At 37.1% G+C, this 15,654-nt stretch overlaps 1 protein-coding gene across 3 annotated transcripts; it reads right to left on the reverse strand.

Annotated features, from left to right (window-relative positions):
* Nucleotides 1-5,913: 5,913 nt before the first annotated feature.
* On the reverse strand, nucleotides 5,914-15,402 carry LOC137965879 (uncharacterized). 3 transcript variants are annotated; one of them, XR_011116159.1, is made up of 5 exons: nucleotides 15,035-15,402; nucleotides 14,627-14,948; nucleotides 13,838-13,965; nucleotides 6,414-6,985; nucleotides 5,914-6,276 (listed from the first exon to the last, which is right to left on the reverse strand). XR_011116159.1 is itself a non-coding variant. In XM_068812254.1 (5 exons), coding segments are annotated over exons 1-5 (1,020 nt in total). In that variant the 5' UTR covers nucleotides 15,167-15,402; the 3' UTR covers nucleotides 5,914-6,275. The 3 variants fall into 3 exon arrangements, 2 of the variants coding, with proteins under 2 accessions (XP_068668355.1, XP_068668354.1); XM_068812254.1 differs by having other exon boundaries at nucleotides 6,549-6,985; XM_068812253.1 differs by having other exon boundaries at nucleotides 5,914-6,985.
* Nucleotides 15,403-15,654: the final 252 nt, after the last annotated feature.

Raw genomic sequence — 15,654 nt, forward strand, 5'->3', positions numbered from 1 at the left:
ACGCAAAATCATTTCAAGAAGACCTCAAGCCTATAAGGAAGGTCAAGTCATTTGAAGAAGATACTCCTGATAATACTCAGGTGTGAGGAAATTGAAGACTAAAGTCAAATGAAAAGTCTAACACTCAAGAACTTTAACACCGTAAGAGAACAACCAACCAAATTTAGTACTTCTATAAAAAGCATGATCTAGAGCTTTAGGACACAATGGTTTTCAAAATTATACTCATTTCATCTTGCAAATGTTTTAAAAAACATGATTTAGTTGTCTCATGCTTCAAATTTTCATTTTAGAACATTTTCAAACAGGATGGTCGATCATATAGAGAGTAGCAAAGCTTCCTACACAAAGCATGATGGATCAAACTCTCTAGGCATTCAACCAACCAAAATCCTATAGGCAAACATTACAAAGCATGATCAATCATGACCATTGGGATAGTCGATCAATAAGCAAAAAATTTCAAAAAATAAAGCCATTGGTGTTGATTGATCGATAAATCCAAACTCAAAAAGTGTTGACCTGCCTCCAACGTTCTACAACAGCTAGTTGGGATTAAAAACCTATAAATGTGGGTTTAGAGTTCATGTTTAAGCATCAATTGAAAGCATTAAGATCTGCATTCCTCTTCAAACTTTTGCAAGCTTTTGAAAAGCCTGATTTTACCAAAATTCTTTAAGTTCTCTCTACTTCATATCAATTTCACATCCTAGTACTAGCTCCAAATCAATCAAAGTCTGGAAGTGTCTCACCAAGAGAAGGTTGATTCTCCAAGAAATAAAAGGTGTAACTTTCTATTTACTCGTTTATATTTTGATTTTGATTGAGAGGATGATCTAAAGCCTTTAATTCTAGAGAGGAGGCATTCTAAAGCCTTTAATTCTAGAGAGGAGGCATTCTAAAGCCTTTAATTCTAGATAGGAGGCATTTTAATGCCCTTAATTCTAGAAAGAAGTGCCCACTAGAGCTCAAATCTAGTAGTACATTGATCTCTTGGGAGAGAGATAGAGAATAGTGCTTTCAGGTATTACACTTGGCCTAAAAGAGCCAAATATCTTTGTATTTTTTTAATAGGACTAGAATAGTAGATTTTTCCCAAGCAAGAGTTTTTGGGTGATGAATACCACTAGGCGAACATTTAAATGCGATACCTTGATTTTGGTCTTGACTAGTCTTTCTTTCCCAATTCTTATTTTTTATTAGATGTCTTACACTATTACCGTATGTTTCCTATAGTAAATTATATACCATTGGAAAAATATATTAGTTTAGTTTCCAAATCAACAAGAATCGTTGAAATCAGATTTTTCTAGATAGAGAATTGACAGTTGAAGCAACAAAAAACCCCAACTTCTTGAACTGTTTGTACCAACATTACTAAGAATTTATATTGGGAATTATATCTCATAAGAAATCTATGTGAGTCTACTTTATATCCCAATAAAGTGTTTCACAATATGATCTTTCTAGAGAGAGAGATTCACATTGGAAGAATCAAAGGTCATGTTAGTATCCTATTGCATGTGAAGATCCGAATTTAAGCTAAATTTTTTGCTTCATTTTTTGAGTTGTTAATGTTGATTGATTTTCCTATTTGTTTTCAAAATTGTGTCAATATTTTACCAACTTGAGTATTTTTCCTTCATTAAATTTTTTTTTCTTTGATCTCACATTACATTAGTTTCCTTAATAAAAGTTTTTCCCTATATGAGTTTAGTTTCCTTTTTGACAAAGTCTGAAATTTTTGAAGTAGAAAATCTTGTTGCCTTATACTAAATATCAAATATTAGTGTCCTAAATCTTCCTTTTTTAAGAATTTATCTCTCAAATATTTTGTTTCCAAATTGGTCAAGTTGTGTAAAAAAGTAATTGTCTTATATGTGAAGTCTATGTTTAGAAAGTTTTCATTATTATGTTGCATCTCAAAAGTTTCTTATTGAAGATTTATTTTAAATTTCCTCAATCATGATGTTCATAGAGGAATTATTTTTTTATCTCCCTCTTGAGTAAAACCTAGTCACTTTTTATCCATCTATTGGTATCAAAGCGCCTCCTTACTTGGAAGTATGAAGAGCTGCATTGTGCACCTCCTTCCATTTGAAGTATGAAAACTACTATCTTTTTATTCACACCATTAATTCCTCAAAGTATTTTTCTGTAGTTTATTTTTATTTTCATCACTGGAGAGCAATGCCTAGACCCACTACCTAAAAAGTATAGGAGTGTGCCCAACGTCCAACTTGCGTCAAGTCTTTTTATTCTTCACCCAAGAGGTATTTTTTATTTGAGTTGCCCTTACAAAGTAAGTAATCTCTTTGTTGTGCTCTAATGATGGGTTGTTTTTCTGCCATTGAAATTGAGCCGAGTGTGTTTCTGATGACTATGACCGTTTTGGCTGGTGTATGGAGCTTTCTTGTATGGCTAGGAATGATTTTCTTCTCTTACCATTATGTTGTGCAAACTGAGTCTCTTGGTAAATAACAAAAAGATCCTCAGCTTGAAGAGGAGAAGTAGAAAAGGAAGTACAATAAATAGGTAACCAACAATGAAGAATTCTATGTGCTATGGAAATCAAATTTTATGTGGCTAGAATATCTAAGGGGGAGACAATATGAGAATAAGGAGAAGATTACAAGTAAGATGTGAACAAGAACAAGATGAGCCAAAGCAAGGCAATCAAATTTTCCTTTTTAAGCTCGCAAGTTTCTCGACCAACATTATTTGCATGTGAAGTTACAAACACCAGCTTGAGGGGGAGTGTTAAAAGGCACCCACATATGTAGGGTGGCATGGCTAGTAAATAAGGAGAAATTTCATAGAGATGGTATAGAATTATAATTATGCAAGTTGGTGTATGTCCTCTTATGTTTTTTTCCTTTTGAAGCATGTAACCCTAAGGGCATTGTAATCATTGTAAACACCTTTACACCAATAAATATAGCCTCAAGGCATGGGGTAGAGCCTTCAAGCTTCTTCCTCTTGGCTCAAACTCGTCTATACACCTCTCTCTTTTCCTCTTCCTTCTCTCCCTTGGTTTTTTCTCTCCTCTCTCCCAAGAGCTAGAATTCCTCTCTTCTTTCCTTCCCTTGAGATCTCTTGTGTTTATGTCTTATCCCTAGATGTCAACACTTGTAATTTTTTTACTTGAGATAACTATAAATAGAAGCAAGGGGACCAAGGGGACCAAGGGGAACATACAACTCTAACCTAAGTCCTCTTTTTTTCTCACCTCTCATCCCACATGCATATTCTCTCTCTCTTTCTCTTCTCTCTTCTTCCACAACTGCATCTCTCTCCTCTTTTTCCTCCTTCCACTCTCATCTGAAAGCACTCTTGAAGTTTTATTTATAGAACTCTAGAATCTAATAGAAATTACAATAAAACTTCAAGAGCTTGATAAAGAAGGAGCAGAAAGAGGATGAGGAAGCTCCCGATGACAAGCCAATACCTAGTTCGAGGGTGGATGTCACCCAATATCTCACTAGAAGTTGGGAATATAAATTTGCTCATCGCCAAGAAAAAAACATAGGAGACAAAAGTAGAAAAGTTCTAACTAGGGGCTAATTGCAAAAAGCAATAATTAGGCATGCATTTTTTAAATGGAACCAAAAAACTTCAAAGAAGCCATTACGGATGTCTATTGAATTGAAGCAATGCAAGAGGTGATAAACCTGTTACTAGGAGCAAGGTATGTGATTTAATTCCCTTATTGGATGGATATAATGTCATAGGCACCAAGTGGGTATTTTTTAGCCAAAAGACATCAAAACTAGTTGTTGCTAACCATAGATCCCAACTATTGTGGTGTGGTGTTGTTAGGCTACTCATATAGTGAATTCAACTATGAGGTGCATGTCAGAGTGGTTATGTCCACTCTTGTAGGCGGTAGCTTTCTGCACCTAACAGACAGGTCTGTTGGGTAGTATTGGCTAGCCGCTGTCATGGTATTAGAGCTGGGCACGCCACGTCCCGCGTTCGAATCCCGTGAGAAACAATCAAGAATGGGCGGGGTGCGTGTCAAAGTAGTTCCGTCCACTCTTGTAGGCGGTAGCTTTCCGCACCTAACAGATTGGTCTGTTGGGTTCTATTGGCTAACCGTTGTCAGTGCAAACACCATGGGAATGTATGTAACAACCTGAGTTTGGGTTATGATCTACTATAAAATCATTGGGTAATTGTGATTATTTGTGTTTGTGTTAATTGTTATATGCTTATGTAATTAGGATATTTCAAAGCCAAATATGAAGATTAGTTATTATACTTGATAACCTATCAATTTCACCCCTCCCCCAAGATTTAGCTTTATAGGACCTATCATTCTCTTAGATTCTTTTCAACATCCCCTCTTACCTAAACAAAAGTCCTACTTCCCTCTTAAGTCTTTCCCTTTCAATGCAAGTCACCACTTACTAAATTTGGATCCTTAATTGACACCAACTCTAAGTAAACCATGTTTCTTTTTTATCCACTTCCAATTCTTCTCTAGAGAACTCCTAACATCTCTAGAATTGTTCCACCTTGTTCATAGTCCTCTTTATTCTATAAATACAAAGTCCCACATCCTCTCGAGTCCCATAAACCCTTACCATAATTGTTTCCCAAATTGAGTCCCTCCAGTTGGAAGATATGGTGAACTGCCATTTTATACGAAAAGATCTTATACACCATTTGCGACAAATTACGTGTTTATGATGTTCTCTCACCCCATCTTGAGGGAGAGTGTTAGAAGATGGGCCCAAGCTCACATGTCCAAGTGTGTGGAAGATGGGTTCAAGTCCACGAACCAAGGAGAAGGCCCACACAATGGTGGCATTATGGTAAATAAAGAAGCATATCATAAAAATGGCAGTGATGTACTTGGTTTATGATTTATGTCTCTTATTCATTCTTATTAAGGTGAATGGTATTCTTATGATATTAGTACTTTTGATATCAATAAATACAACTTAAGGGGGAGGGTTTGGATAACTCCATTATCCTAATATTTCTCCTTTTTTTTCCAAATTCGTCACTTTTCCTCCTAAAACCTTCTTTCCACAACTCTTCTTCTTCTTCTCACCCCTTAAACCTCTTCTACTGTGATTATACATTATGAAATCCTAAATTTCAACACCTTCCATCACTTTCACTCCCATCTCTCTCTAAAACCCCACTTGTACACCTGAAACCCATATCCACCCATCCTACCATCTCCTTAACACCCTAAATTACTCAACCAAACCCTCAAACACCATTACCTACCTAAAAGAACAAAAAACCCTAATTTCAGCTTATCGCATATATCTCTTCCCAATCAAAGTTCCATGTAAAAATCTCTCAAAACCCTGCATGGAAAACATCCATTAGATCCCTACCATTGCCTTTGAAACCTTTGTGTGCAAGTGGGGTTCAATGGGTTCAATCAAACATATTTTAATATTATCCAAGTTATCTTTTGAAATTCTGAAGATTTCTAAGTCGATTGAAGTCTTAAGAGAAAACTTTCAAATATACACAAGTTGTCAATTGAAGTCTTAAAAGAAAATATATTTTTTTATAAACTGAAGGTACAAACTCTTACTTAAGGGGAAGTGTTAAAAATCCAATATGAAGTCACATTGAAGAAGCATCCTAATCCTCATGGGTGACTAGCCAATGCAGGACATGAAGAGGAACCATCCCAGTTGAATCGCACAAAGACTTTCTCGTTGAAGCATGCGAGGACGAAATCTTCTAAACAAAGAGCATTATTTTCCTATTCCAATATTACCATCTTTCATGTTCTTTTGATTAACAAATTAACTTTCAGTCTAATTATGTAATTGGCAAGTTTAATTTGCATGAGTTCAGTCAAGCGCCACACAGTTTTCAAATAAAGAATGTAAATCGAATTTTACCAAGAAAATGAACACAAATTTTTATAAGAAAGGCCAGACCAGGTCATTCATTAAAATGTAGCTGAGGCACTAGTCAAAATGAAGGCATCACTATGAATTCATATTTACAATCATGTGTATGAAATTTCATTTCCCTCTTCCATCACCCCAAATTGATGGTAATCGACTCTAAAATCAATTTCCAAGAAAACTACAACACCAAATAACTCATCAAACGTCTAGCGGAAACAAACTCGGGCATACATGCACATTCTTTCCGTAGAATAACAGGGAAAATATTCTCAGGAAGAGTACAGAGATGAAGAAGACAAAATAAACATTACAAAGGTAGAATTCTACTTGTAGTTTCCACTGTTTGACCTAGTGTTGCAGCATACACACAAGGGCCCGTCCCTCTCCTCTGCAGAATATGACAACTTACCCGATGTCAAATTCTAGTTATCATTAAACATGGATTGATCACCACATGAAGAGAAACCTGAAAGAATGCTTGTTTTCATGAATATAACCAAAATTATAGCATGGGTCATTTCATACCTGCACATACGGCAAGCATTTCTCCATTCAAGTAAGTATTTTTTTCATCTGTGAGTGTTTATGTTTCTCTTTAAAAAATAATTATATTATTTTCTTCATTCCTCTAGTAAAATCTAGTCATCCCAATCATCATACCAGCCTTCTCTATTAGCTGTCCTTGCAGTAAGCCCATTTGCTGAGACACTTACAACTGGCCTGATTTCAGATGTCCCCGTACTCGGTTTATCCTCCCAGTCATTATCCCAGCCCTGATCCCAACCGTCTACGGTGCCTACCTCAAAAGCTGAACTTGATTGTGGGAGACCCATCTCAAGCTCCTGGTATGGGACACCACCATCTGCTCGTGAGCTCCGCCTCCCAAACTTATAGCAGGTCCAAACCCCTCCAACAATCAATACTGTTAAAAACAAAATGTAAGCACCATAGATGGGGGTCAAGCGAGTAGCATAAGATGGTATATTTTGGAAAAAGTTCCAGGTGGGTTCTGGTAGGCTGCTGTGAAGAATACACTCTCCATGCCCAGCGTCCAGTACTATTTTTACACTGTCTTGCGTTGTTAATGAGATATTGACCTGAAAAACAATTAATAAATCATCTTTACGACATTGAAATGTGACCTCAACACCATGAAACACTATAAAAGAAATAACTAATGAAAAATAATCTTGTTAGTGAACTGGTGGACGATGGATGAGAGACTTGAAATCATGAAGTGTATAATCACTTTGCAGATTTTTGGAAATAATTCATACAATTTAATGTTATGATTATGATGTCACTAGTGGATGGCTGTGTTCAAATTGTCTAAGTCCACTTGGATTGGCCCCTGGGTACTACTTCCCTACTCCAGACCAGCATACATATTACTTTAAAAGCATTACTTAAAAAGAAAAGTGACATTTCAATTATCCAAAATTCATCAGTCTTCACTTTGGTTTTCTGATTCTCGGGTATCTGAAAGGTCCTGGTGCATCGAACTTAAATTTTTTTCTTGGTTCTAAGCATTTGCTGAGGCACCTTTATTTTCTCTTTTGAAGATTAGTGAGACACTGGATTTGATAGAAAGGACGCATTGTAATGCCTCAGAAAGACTGTTTTTAGAAGTTGCTAGCAATGGAGAAAGGAGTAGGGAAAAAATTTTGAAACATAACATCATTTTGACATGGGAGAAGCGGAAAACATAAGGTATCAGCTCAAATAACGATGTATCATCAATTCAAGTGATTCAGATGGAAGTGATAGAGTCATTTAAACTTTGGTTCTTGTGAAAGCATATGACTCAGACCTGCACGAGTAGGTTACCATTGGTAAAAATTACATTTCAAGATTTTGACCAAGTGAAGAAAATCAAGCTGATACAAGACACATTCTCCTTTGGGCCTTGTTGAAAAATCAACTTAGAAGGGAAGAAAAAATTTACATGCCAGACACAAAAAGAAAATGGGAAAATGAATTATGGGCAAAAGAGATGTAAAGTTGGGTCCAAGAACCATCACAAAATGACTAGCCAACTTAGGAAGCCTCTTTCCCACTAATAAACTCAAGATCTTTGTACTCACTAATCTATGTGGGACTATTCTTTAACACTCCCCCTCACGTGTGAGCCTTTTTTTGTGACTCTACAAGTGGATAATTTGGGTGGAAGCCCACATATGAGTCCCTGCTCTGATACCATGTGAAGTTGGGTCTAAGGAAAAAAAAAAACCATTCAATAGAGCCATCCGCATTATATTTAATAGTAAAAACCCAACGACACCCCACAATAGCTGCTCATGTAGGTGGATCACATAGACACCATGTTCCCCGATACACCAAAGCACCCATCTCATCATCCATAACTTGTTTCCATTCTAGAGAGCACAAGGCTTCCTGCACTGAACAAGGTATATGGGAAGTAGATAATGACATAGCACAAGTCTTGGGCAAGTTTCTTTCGATTTTGTAGATCTTCTCTCCATTTTCAGCAATCTCCTTGAGGTTTTTCCCAAATTTCTGGATTGGAAGGGTAAAAATTCCATTTTTTCACTTTTTCTGCCTATCTTAGCCTATTGGCTAATGATTACTGCTTTGAGTACTTTGATTTAGACTAATCAAAAGCCATCATCTTAGCCTTGAGTACTTCGATTTAGACTAACCACAAAAGAGAGAAAGAAACCCAAACAAGAAGACACTTGGAAATCAATTACAACATTTTCAGTAAGAGATTATGCAACAGGACACTTCCTACCAAGAGAACTTGAGAAGTCAAGCCCATGGTTAACATGGATCCATAAAATAACGAGGTTAATCACAAACCTTTTTTTACCAAACCAATATCCAAACATTGCCTGGTCCTTTTGGACAGCATGCATGAGTTCTAGGGCCCAATCCTTTTTTTCGCAAGGAAATGAGGTTCGAGGATGAGGGCTTTCCCTGCCTTCTTAGAGAATGGTGAGAAGGCCTTTCAGTTGGGGTACATCCATTTTCTAATTCTCAAGGTTAAGCAGCTTAACTTGAAAATAAAATCTTGGGCCCTTGACACCTTTGGCAGCATGAAGATATCAGGAAATTTAGGATATCAAACATACTAGAGAATACCACTCATTGACCATAGTAGAGGTTTCTCGTAGGGCTATTATTAGGCTCTCCTTGGAAGAAGAGGTAAATCATAAGCATAAGAATTGGAAGCAGAAAGTGTGCTCCAAATGGCTTACTGAGGGAGATGCAAATACCAAATTTTGCTACTCTGGCTAATGCTCATAAGAGATGCAGCTCCATCTCTACCTTGAAAGTAAATGGGGCTCTCACTTTCAAAATATCTGTCATTATTAATGCTTTAACCAACTTCTTCCCTGACCATTTTTTCATGAGGTACCTCACTTGACCATTTTTCATGAGGATGGGAATCAGTACTGATTGGAGAATTCAGATCATCAAGCCAAACTAGCTCTTGGCAAATTGATTCTCCAACTTCATGCTATCATTCTATCAAATGGGAAGCCTCATCAACAAATGATCTTTTTGAGCAATAGCATTGCATTCTAGAACTCTGGTCTCTAGGGGTGGCATCGAACCGAGCCGGTTCGAGAGCGGCTTGAGCTCAGCTTGGTTCGATTCGATATACCTGGATCTCGAACCGAGTTCGAGATCCAGGATAGGCTCGTTTAAGTTAACTAGCCGAACTTGACCGAACCAAGGTTCAGTTCAAAAAATCGCGAGCCGGCTCATTAACTTAACGAGCGACCCCGGATTCGGGGGAGTCGGGACTCGGGAGAAGAGCGCCGCAAGAGCAAGGTTTCATCATCTCTTCCATTCTGTCTCTGGCACTGGCAGTAGGATTTTCTCGCGGGAATCAAGGATTAGGGATCAGAAACGTCGTTCGTTAGTCGGCGATTCATCGAAAATGGGGGATTTTGGTCTTCATATCCCTCATTCTCCCTCTTGGATTCCTCACTCTGTCTCAGTCGTCTTTGATATCTTCATCTGCGATTTCTTCATCTCTTATCTTCTACCTCTTCGATTTCTTCATCTGAAGTTCTTCCTCGCCGACGAAAGTGATGGTCCAACAGAAAGATGTGAGTTGTTTTATCCTAATCTTCTGTTTTTTTTTTTTTTTTTTTGTCGCCAACCTAACACTTGATTTTTTTTTAATTTTTATCTTATGTATTCCATTATTTATCTTCGAGCGGACAAACGCTTCCTGCTGATGCTGTTTTAGGAGCTCCTTCCTACTCATTTCTCAAAGGTAATGACTCTCGCCTCTCAGCCTCTTGATTTTTATGTTTTTAGTTACTGTTCTGTTGTGTTCTCCGCTTTAAGTGTTTTGTATTAATGTTTTAACTCACCACCTCTTTGTAGCTCCTTAGATTCGGCACTGTGGGTGTTTCATTCGACCTTTTTCCAACAAATTAAAAGGTTTGGGAAGCTCTTTCTCGAATCGTATTCTTTGAAGCTAAGATCCATCAAGACTTCGGTAAGAAACTCTCCCTTTTGTCCGAATTTTCCTTTTATTCCTATACTTTGGACTCTACCTTCTCTTAAATTTTCTAAAGTCAGTATCAAACCCATGATCTTTCTACATTAACCCCATGAAATCCTATTACTCTTTATGAGAAGAGAAGACTAAGAGAAAAAGTGAGATTGAGAAGAAAGAAGAGGGAAAAGAGAAGTGTGTGTGTATGTGTGCGTGTGAGAGAGAGAGAGAGAAAGAGAGAGAGAGAGAGAGAGAGAGAGAGAGAGAGAGAGAGAGATCAGAAAGGCGGATCGAGCATAATGAGATCTCTTTCCGTAATTTACTATTAAAAGGTAGTAACTACAATGAACTAAAATACCCCAGACTTACTCACTTAAAGGTAAAAAACATTCATTGAAAAAAAAATCATCTAGAAATAACAGAATAATTACTACCTGATATGATTTTTTTAGAGATATAAGAATGTTAAAGGTCAGGGGTAGGTAATTTTATTTTAGGATATTGTGTTCTGAAGTTATAGTTAATGTAGAAACCTCCCTAAGGAGGTACATACAAGTTCCTACTTCAGCAGTTTTGATAATCTTGCTTTGTCTTTTCCTGTCAATGTCATTAAAGTGTTCCCCTTAGAATTGTTAATCTTCGTAGGCATTGTTCTCCTTATTGCTGATAAGTATCTTAGATTATGTGTAGGATCTTTGTTGTTTGGATTGCTTTTTTTCCTTTATGTTTTTAATTTGTAATTTTGTTTTTTTGTAGAAGTAAGAATGTCAACACCTCCTCCTCAATTGACATCAATAATTAACACTAGTTCTAGTGTGGCCATAGATAGTGACTCAACTCCACCAGAGTCACTACCCTCTAGAACTATTAATGTAATAGAAGTAGGCCCAGATAAAAGTACCCTAAATGAGGATGAAGGTGACTCTACCCATACTTCAAAAAGACAAAAAAGGTCTCATATGTGGTTGGAATTCAAAGAAGTCTCAATTAATGATACAAACAAGGCTCAATGTGTTCATTGCAAAATCAATTTGAGTGTTATTAGTTGTGGAGTGACCACACATATGAGTCGACATTTGAAACACTGTCCTGGTAGAAAAGTGGCAATGAGAAACAAAAAATCATAAACTTTCAACAAGTGGGAGTGGGGTCTAATGTTGATCAGAGTCCATCTAGACTTCCTTTTATGGATTTTGGAGGCAAATATGATCAAGCTAAAATAAGAGTACTCATTGTTCATTGGATTCTTATGCATGAGCATCCATTCGTGATAGTAGAAGAGGATGGATTTAATTTTGTAATGAAGATGGCAAATGTGAATTATGAGAAAATATCCCGTAAGACCATTAAGAAGGAGGTAGAGAAAAAGAAATTGAAAATTTTATTATAAGAGATTAACAAGATTAGTCTTACCACGGATCTTTGGAAGTCCCAAAATCAAAAGATTGAATACATGGTTATTACTGAGCATTTTATTGACAGTAATTGGAAGCTACATAAACGAGTCTTTAGTTTTGTGCATGTTCCTCATCGTCGTCATGGCGTTTATATAGCAGATGCTATTTACAAGTGTTTGAAAGATTGGGAAATCGAAAATAAAGTATTTAGTATCTCAGTTGATAATGCTGCATATAATGATGTTTGTATGAGAGTTTTGAAAGAAGATTTTTCAAGAAAAAAAAAACTAATTTGTGGTGAGAAGTTATTTCATGTGCGTTGTTGTGCTCATATTCTGAACTTATTAGTCCAAGATGGTCTTGTTCAGATTAAGGATATCATTGAGAATGTGCATGAGAGTGTCAAATTCATAAATCTGCCTGAAGCAAGACTTTGCACTTTTTCTGAAATTGTACAACAACTAGAACTAGGTGGAAAGAGGTTTGTTATTGATTGTCTAACTCATTGGAACTCCACTTATGACATGTTGTCTTCTGCATTAAAATTCAAAGATGCATTCTCTAGATTTAAAGTTAGAGAACCAACTTATGATTGTTTGCCAAGTCTTGATGAATGAAAAAAAGTTGAAATGGTGTGTGAGATTCTAAAAGTTTTTAATGTAGTTACTAATATAATTTCTGGGAGTGACTACCCTACTTCTAATTTGTACCTTTCCTTACCCAGACAGAAGGTTATGGCTGAACGGTCTCCTCCTAGTGAGGGAGCTATCAAACTTAATTTTGATGGTTCCTCTTTCAGGTTTTGGAGGTTTTTTCCCTGACTCCATTGATGTTATTCTCGCCACTTTTTGTTGGACCCCTAGGCATAATGGATGCCACTCTGCTGAGCTTCATGCTATTCGTCATGGATTGAAGATTTTTAAAGATTGTTTTGGTCAATTCAAGGCTCTCCGTATGTGGAAGGAGACTCTTCAGTCAACATCTATTGGTGCTTTGACAAGAAGGATCCTCCATGGTGACTATGGAATTGTTTTTTTTTTTTTTTAAATTCAAGAACTTTGTTCTCATGTTTGTTCAAGTCCTATTGTTTTGATTCATCTAATTCCTTAGCAGATTCCTTAACCAAAGGGGGGGTTCACCCTCCAATCCCTCATTGTAAGGTGACCCTTCTAGTTTGTTGTTTGAATAATAAAATGCACATTCTCAAAAAAAAAAAAAAAAGTCGGAGAAGGAATTTGGGATACAAAGAGCAATTCTGAATCGCCTCATGTAGGAGTACCAAATTTCCCAAGCAAATGGGCTGATGAGGAGATGGTCAAAGGATTCAAGCTCCACATTAAAGAATTTCTGGTTTGGATTACTAAGAGACATGCCTCTTCGCTGCAGTTGTTCACAAGTGAGAGTCTTCCTTTTTAACACAGACTAGATGAAAAACTCAACTCCCAATGGAGCCATAATCTTCCAAGCAATTGCTAGACCATTTGAGTCAACTTGTGATCAAACATATGCTATCTAAGGTTATGATTCCAGCACCCACCATCTGAAGAATCAAACATCCGGCTAACAGAACCTGGTCCCACACAAACATATAGATAAGGGGAAATTCAGCACCCAGTGTTTTCTGTACAAGCCAGAGGTCATGTTGGTTCTGATGCATAATCTAATATCTGATTGAAACTCCCAATATGGGAGGTGATGGCCTTCCATATATCTGAGGCATTTTCCTGCAATTGGTAATTTGAAGAGACAATTTGACACCAGACAATTAGCAAGGTCCAATCCGAAGCACCACAGCCACTTCATAAGGAGAGTAACTTTCGTAGTTTTGACCTTCCAGATCCCCAGCCCACCATTCATAGTTTAGGTTACAACTCATATAAGGACACTCTTCTCACTCTCAAAATCCTCAAGAAGTGAAGCCGTGTGTAAATTTTTTATCGTATTAAGAATACAACTGTCTTCTCACAGAAAAAAATAAAAAATAAAATAAAAGAGTTTGAAATTTCCCGAAGCTAATGATTCAATGAAAGATAACCAACTTGAGAAAGGCTATTGAAAGACTTATGAAACCAGACCTGTCTAAGTCGGTGCTTAGGAAGTTGTAGCACTTTCTGGCTGATCTTTACAGAAGGTGGAACTCTTATATTCACAGAAAGGTCAGTGTCCCCTTCATTCTTGACCAATAGACATAATTTAGAAGGCCCTGAAGGTAGAAATATGAGATGAAAAATTACTGACTCAAAAAAATTGCAAAAGATCGTAAGTAAACAAGACAAGGATAATAAATTTATTGTAACTATACCTCACACATACGAAATCACTTGAATAATGCCATGCACAAGAAGGGGTGTAAAAGATAAACTATACCACAACAGTATACTTAGAAGCAAATTGATACAAACAAAACAAAGGAATACCAAGGACTTTGCAAATGAGCCAGATAGGAAATCATGATACTGATGAAAAAGATCTGTTCCTTACACTAACATGGACCTATGAATTGGATTACAACATGGCAAAATAGAACTCAGATTAAGCCTGGCTACATTCTCTCTCACCACATGACATCCATTTACCATTTCCAGGTAAAAGTGAACCTCCCACGATGACCTATTTTGACTAATCCTGAGGTGAGCCCAAAGGCCAGTCTTCACCAAATCTTGGTTCACCTAACCATGGTTAAATAGAGTTGAATCTTAAGCACAAACAAATCCGTCAAGTGTTTAAAATTAGTCAAAGAAGTCAATCTTAAAAGGTCGATCTTCTCTGAAGAACAAAATGAAAATTCTCTAAGCTGGGAAAAAGAGTCTACATCTAAAATCCAGTACAAAATAAAACGAGCATAAATCGGGTAGGTCGGTTACCATTTCCAGGACGAAGACACGCCATTAGCCTGCTCTGAACGGTGCAGCTATTCTCCAAGGAATCACAATGCGCAGTTCCTTGAGCATCACCAGGAGTATCAGAAGCCCCATCTTCTTTCCTGCCCTTGGCCGTTACCACACTGCCTCCTCGCTGATTATCTCCCGGAACATCAAACTTACCTCCACCATCTCTAGTTTGCGTTGTTTTTGGGTTCACAGGAGAACCCCCCGAAATCTGCTTAGGTTTTGATGGGGCCCCTGACAAACTAGTGCCAGATTTATCCCCTCCAACTGACGGCATAGGGCTAGGCGACGGAGAATCCTAAAGTTCCCCGAGTTTACAAGTTTAGCTTACAAGCAAAAATAGAAATAAAGAGCGCAAAAATGAAAGACCAGGATTCCACTTACATCTTTTCTGATTAAATTCTCGTAATGCTCTAGTCCTGACAAAACCCGTAATATTTCACCATATGGAGATCCGGATCCTCTCCCCATGACCAATGTGGTTAACACCAACAAGAGAATTCCTCTTCTTTCCATCCTTACAGATCCGTAACTCTTTTATGGGAAGAACCCAGAATTTTTCGACACATAACCACCTGCAGGAAGTCCATCACTACCAAAGACGGGCCGGAAACGTGTAGAGAAGGCAAAGAAGATCCATCGAAGAATCGAACATAACCACCTGCAGGAAGTCCATCACTACCAAAGACGGGCCGGAACGTGTAGAAAAGGTCAACAAGTGCAATCGAAAGGGCGAACGGAAGTGACAACCAGAAGCTAAAGCTCTTGGGGGTGTTAGGGGAAGGGAAACGGAAAGTGCAATTATTTTTCGTGGTAGGCGCTCGTACCGAAAGTATTTTTTTTAATGTATAAAATAAAAAATATAATGGAAAGAAGAGAATGAATTACTTTTTATAATATATTTAAATAAATAATATATTTAAAAATAATAAATATAAACAAATAAGTTTATTTTTATAATTAGTAATTTAATAGAATACTAAAATGTGTTAATATAATAAATA

Source organism: Aristolochia californica, unplaced genomic scaffold, assembly GCF_029961685.1.
Source record: "Aristolochia californica isolate CCGP_79_NKW_82.1479 unplaced genomic scaffold, dmAriCali1.0.hap1 SCAF_5, whole genome shotgun sequence".
Lineage (NCBI taxonomy): Eukaryota > Viridiplantae > Streptophyta > Magnoliopsida > Piperales > Aristolochiaceae > Aristolochia > Aristolochia californica.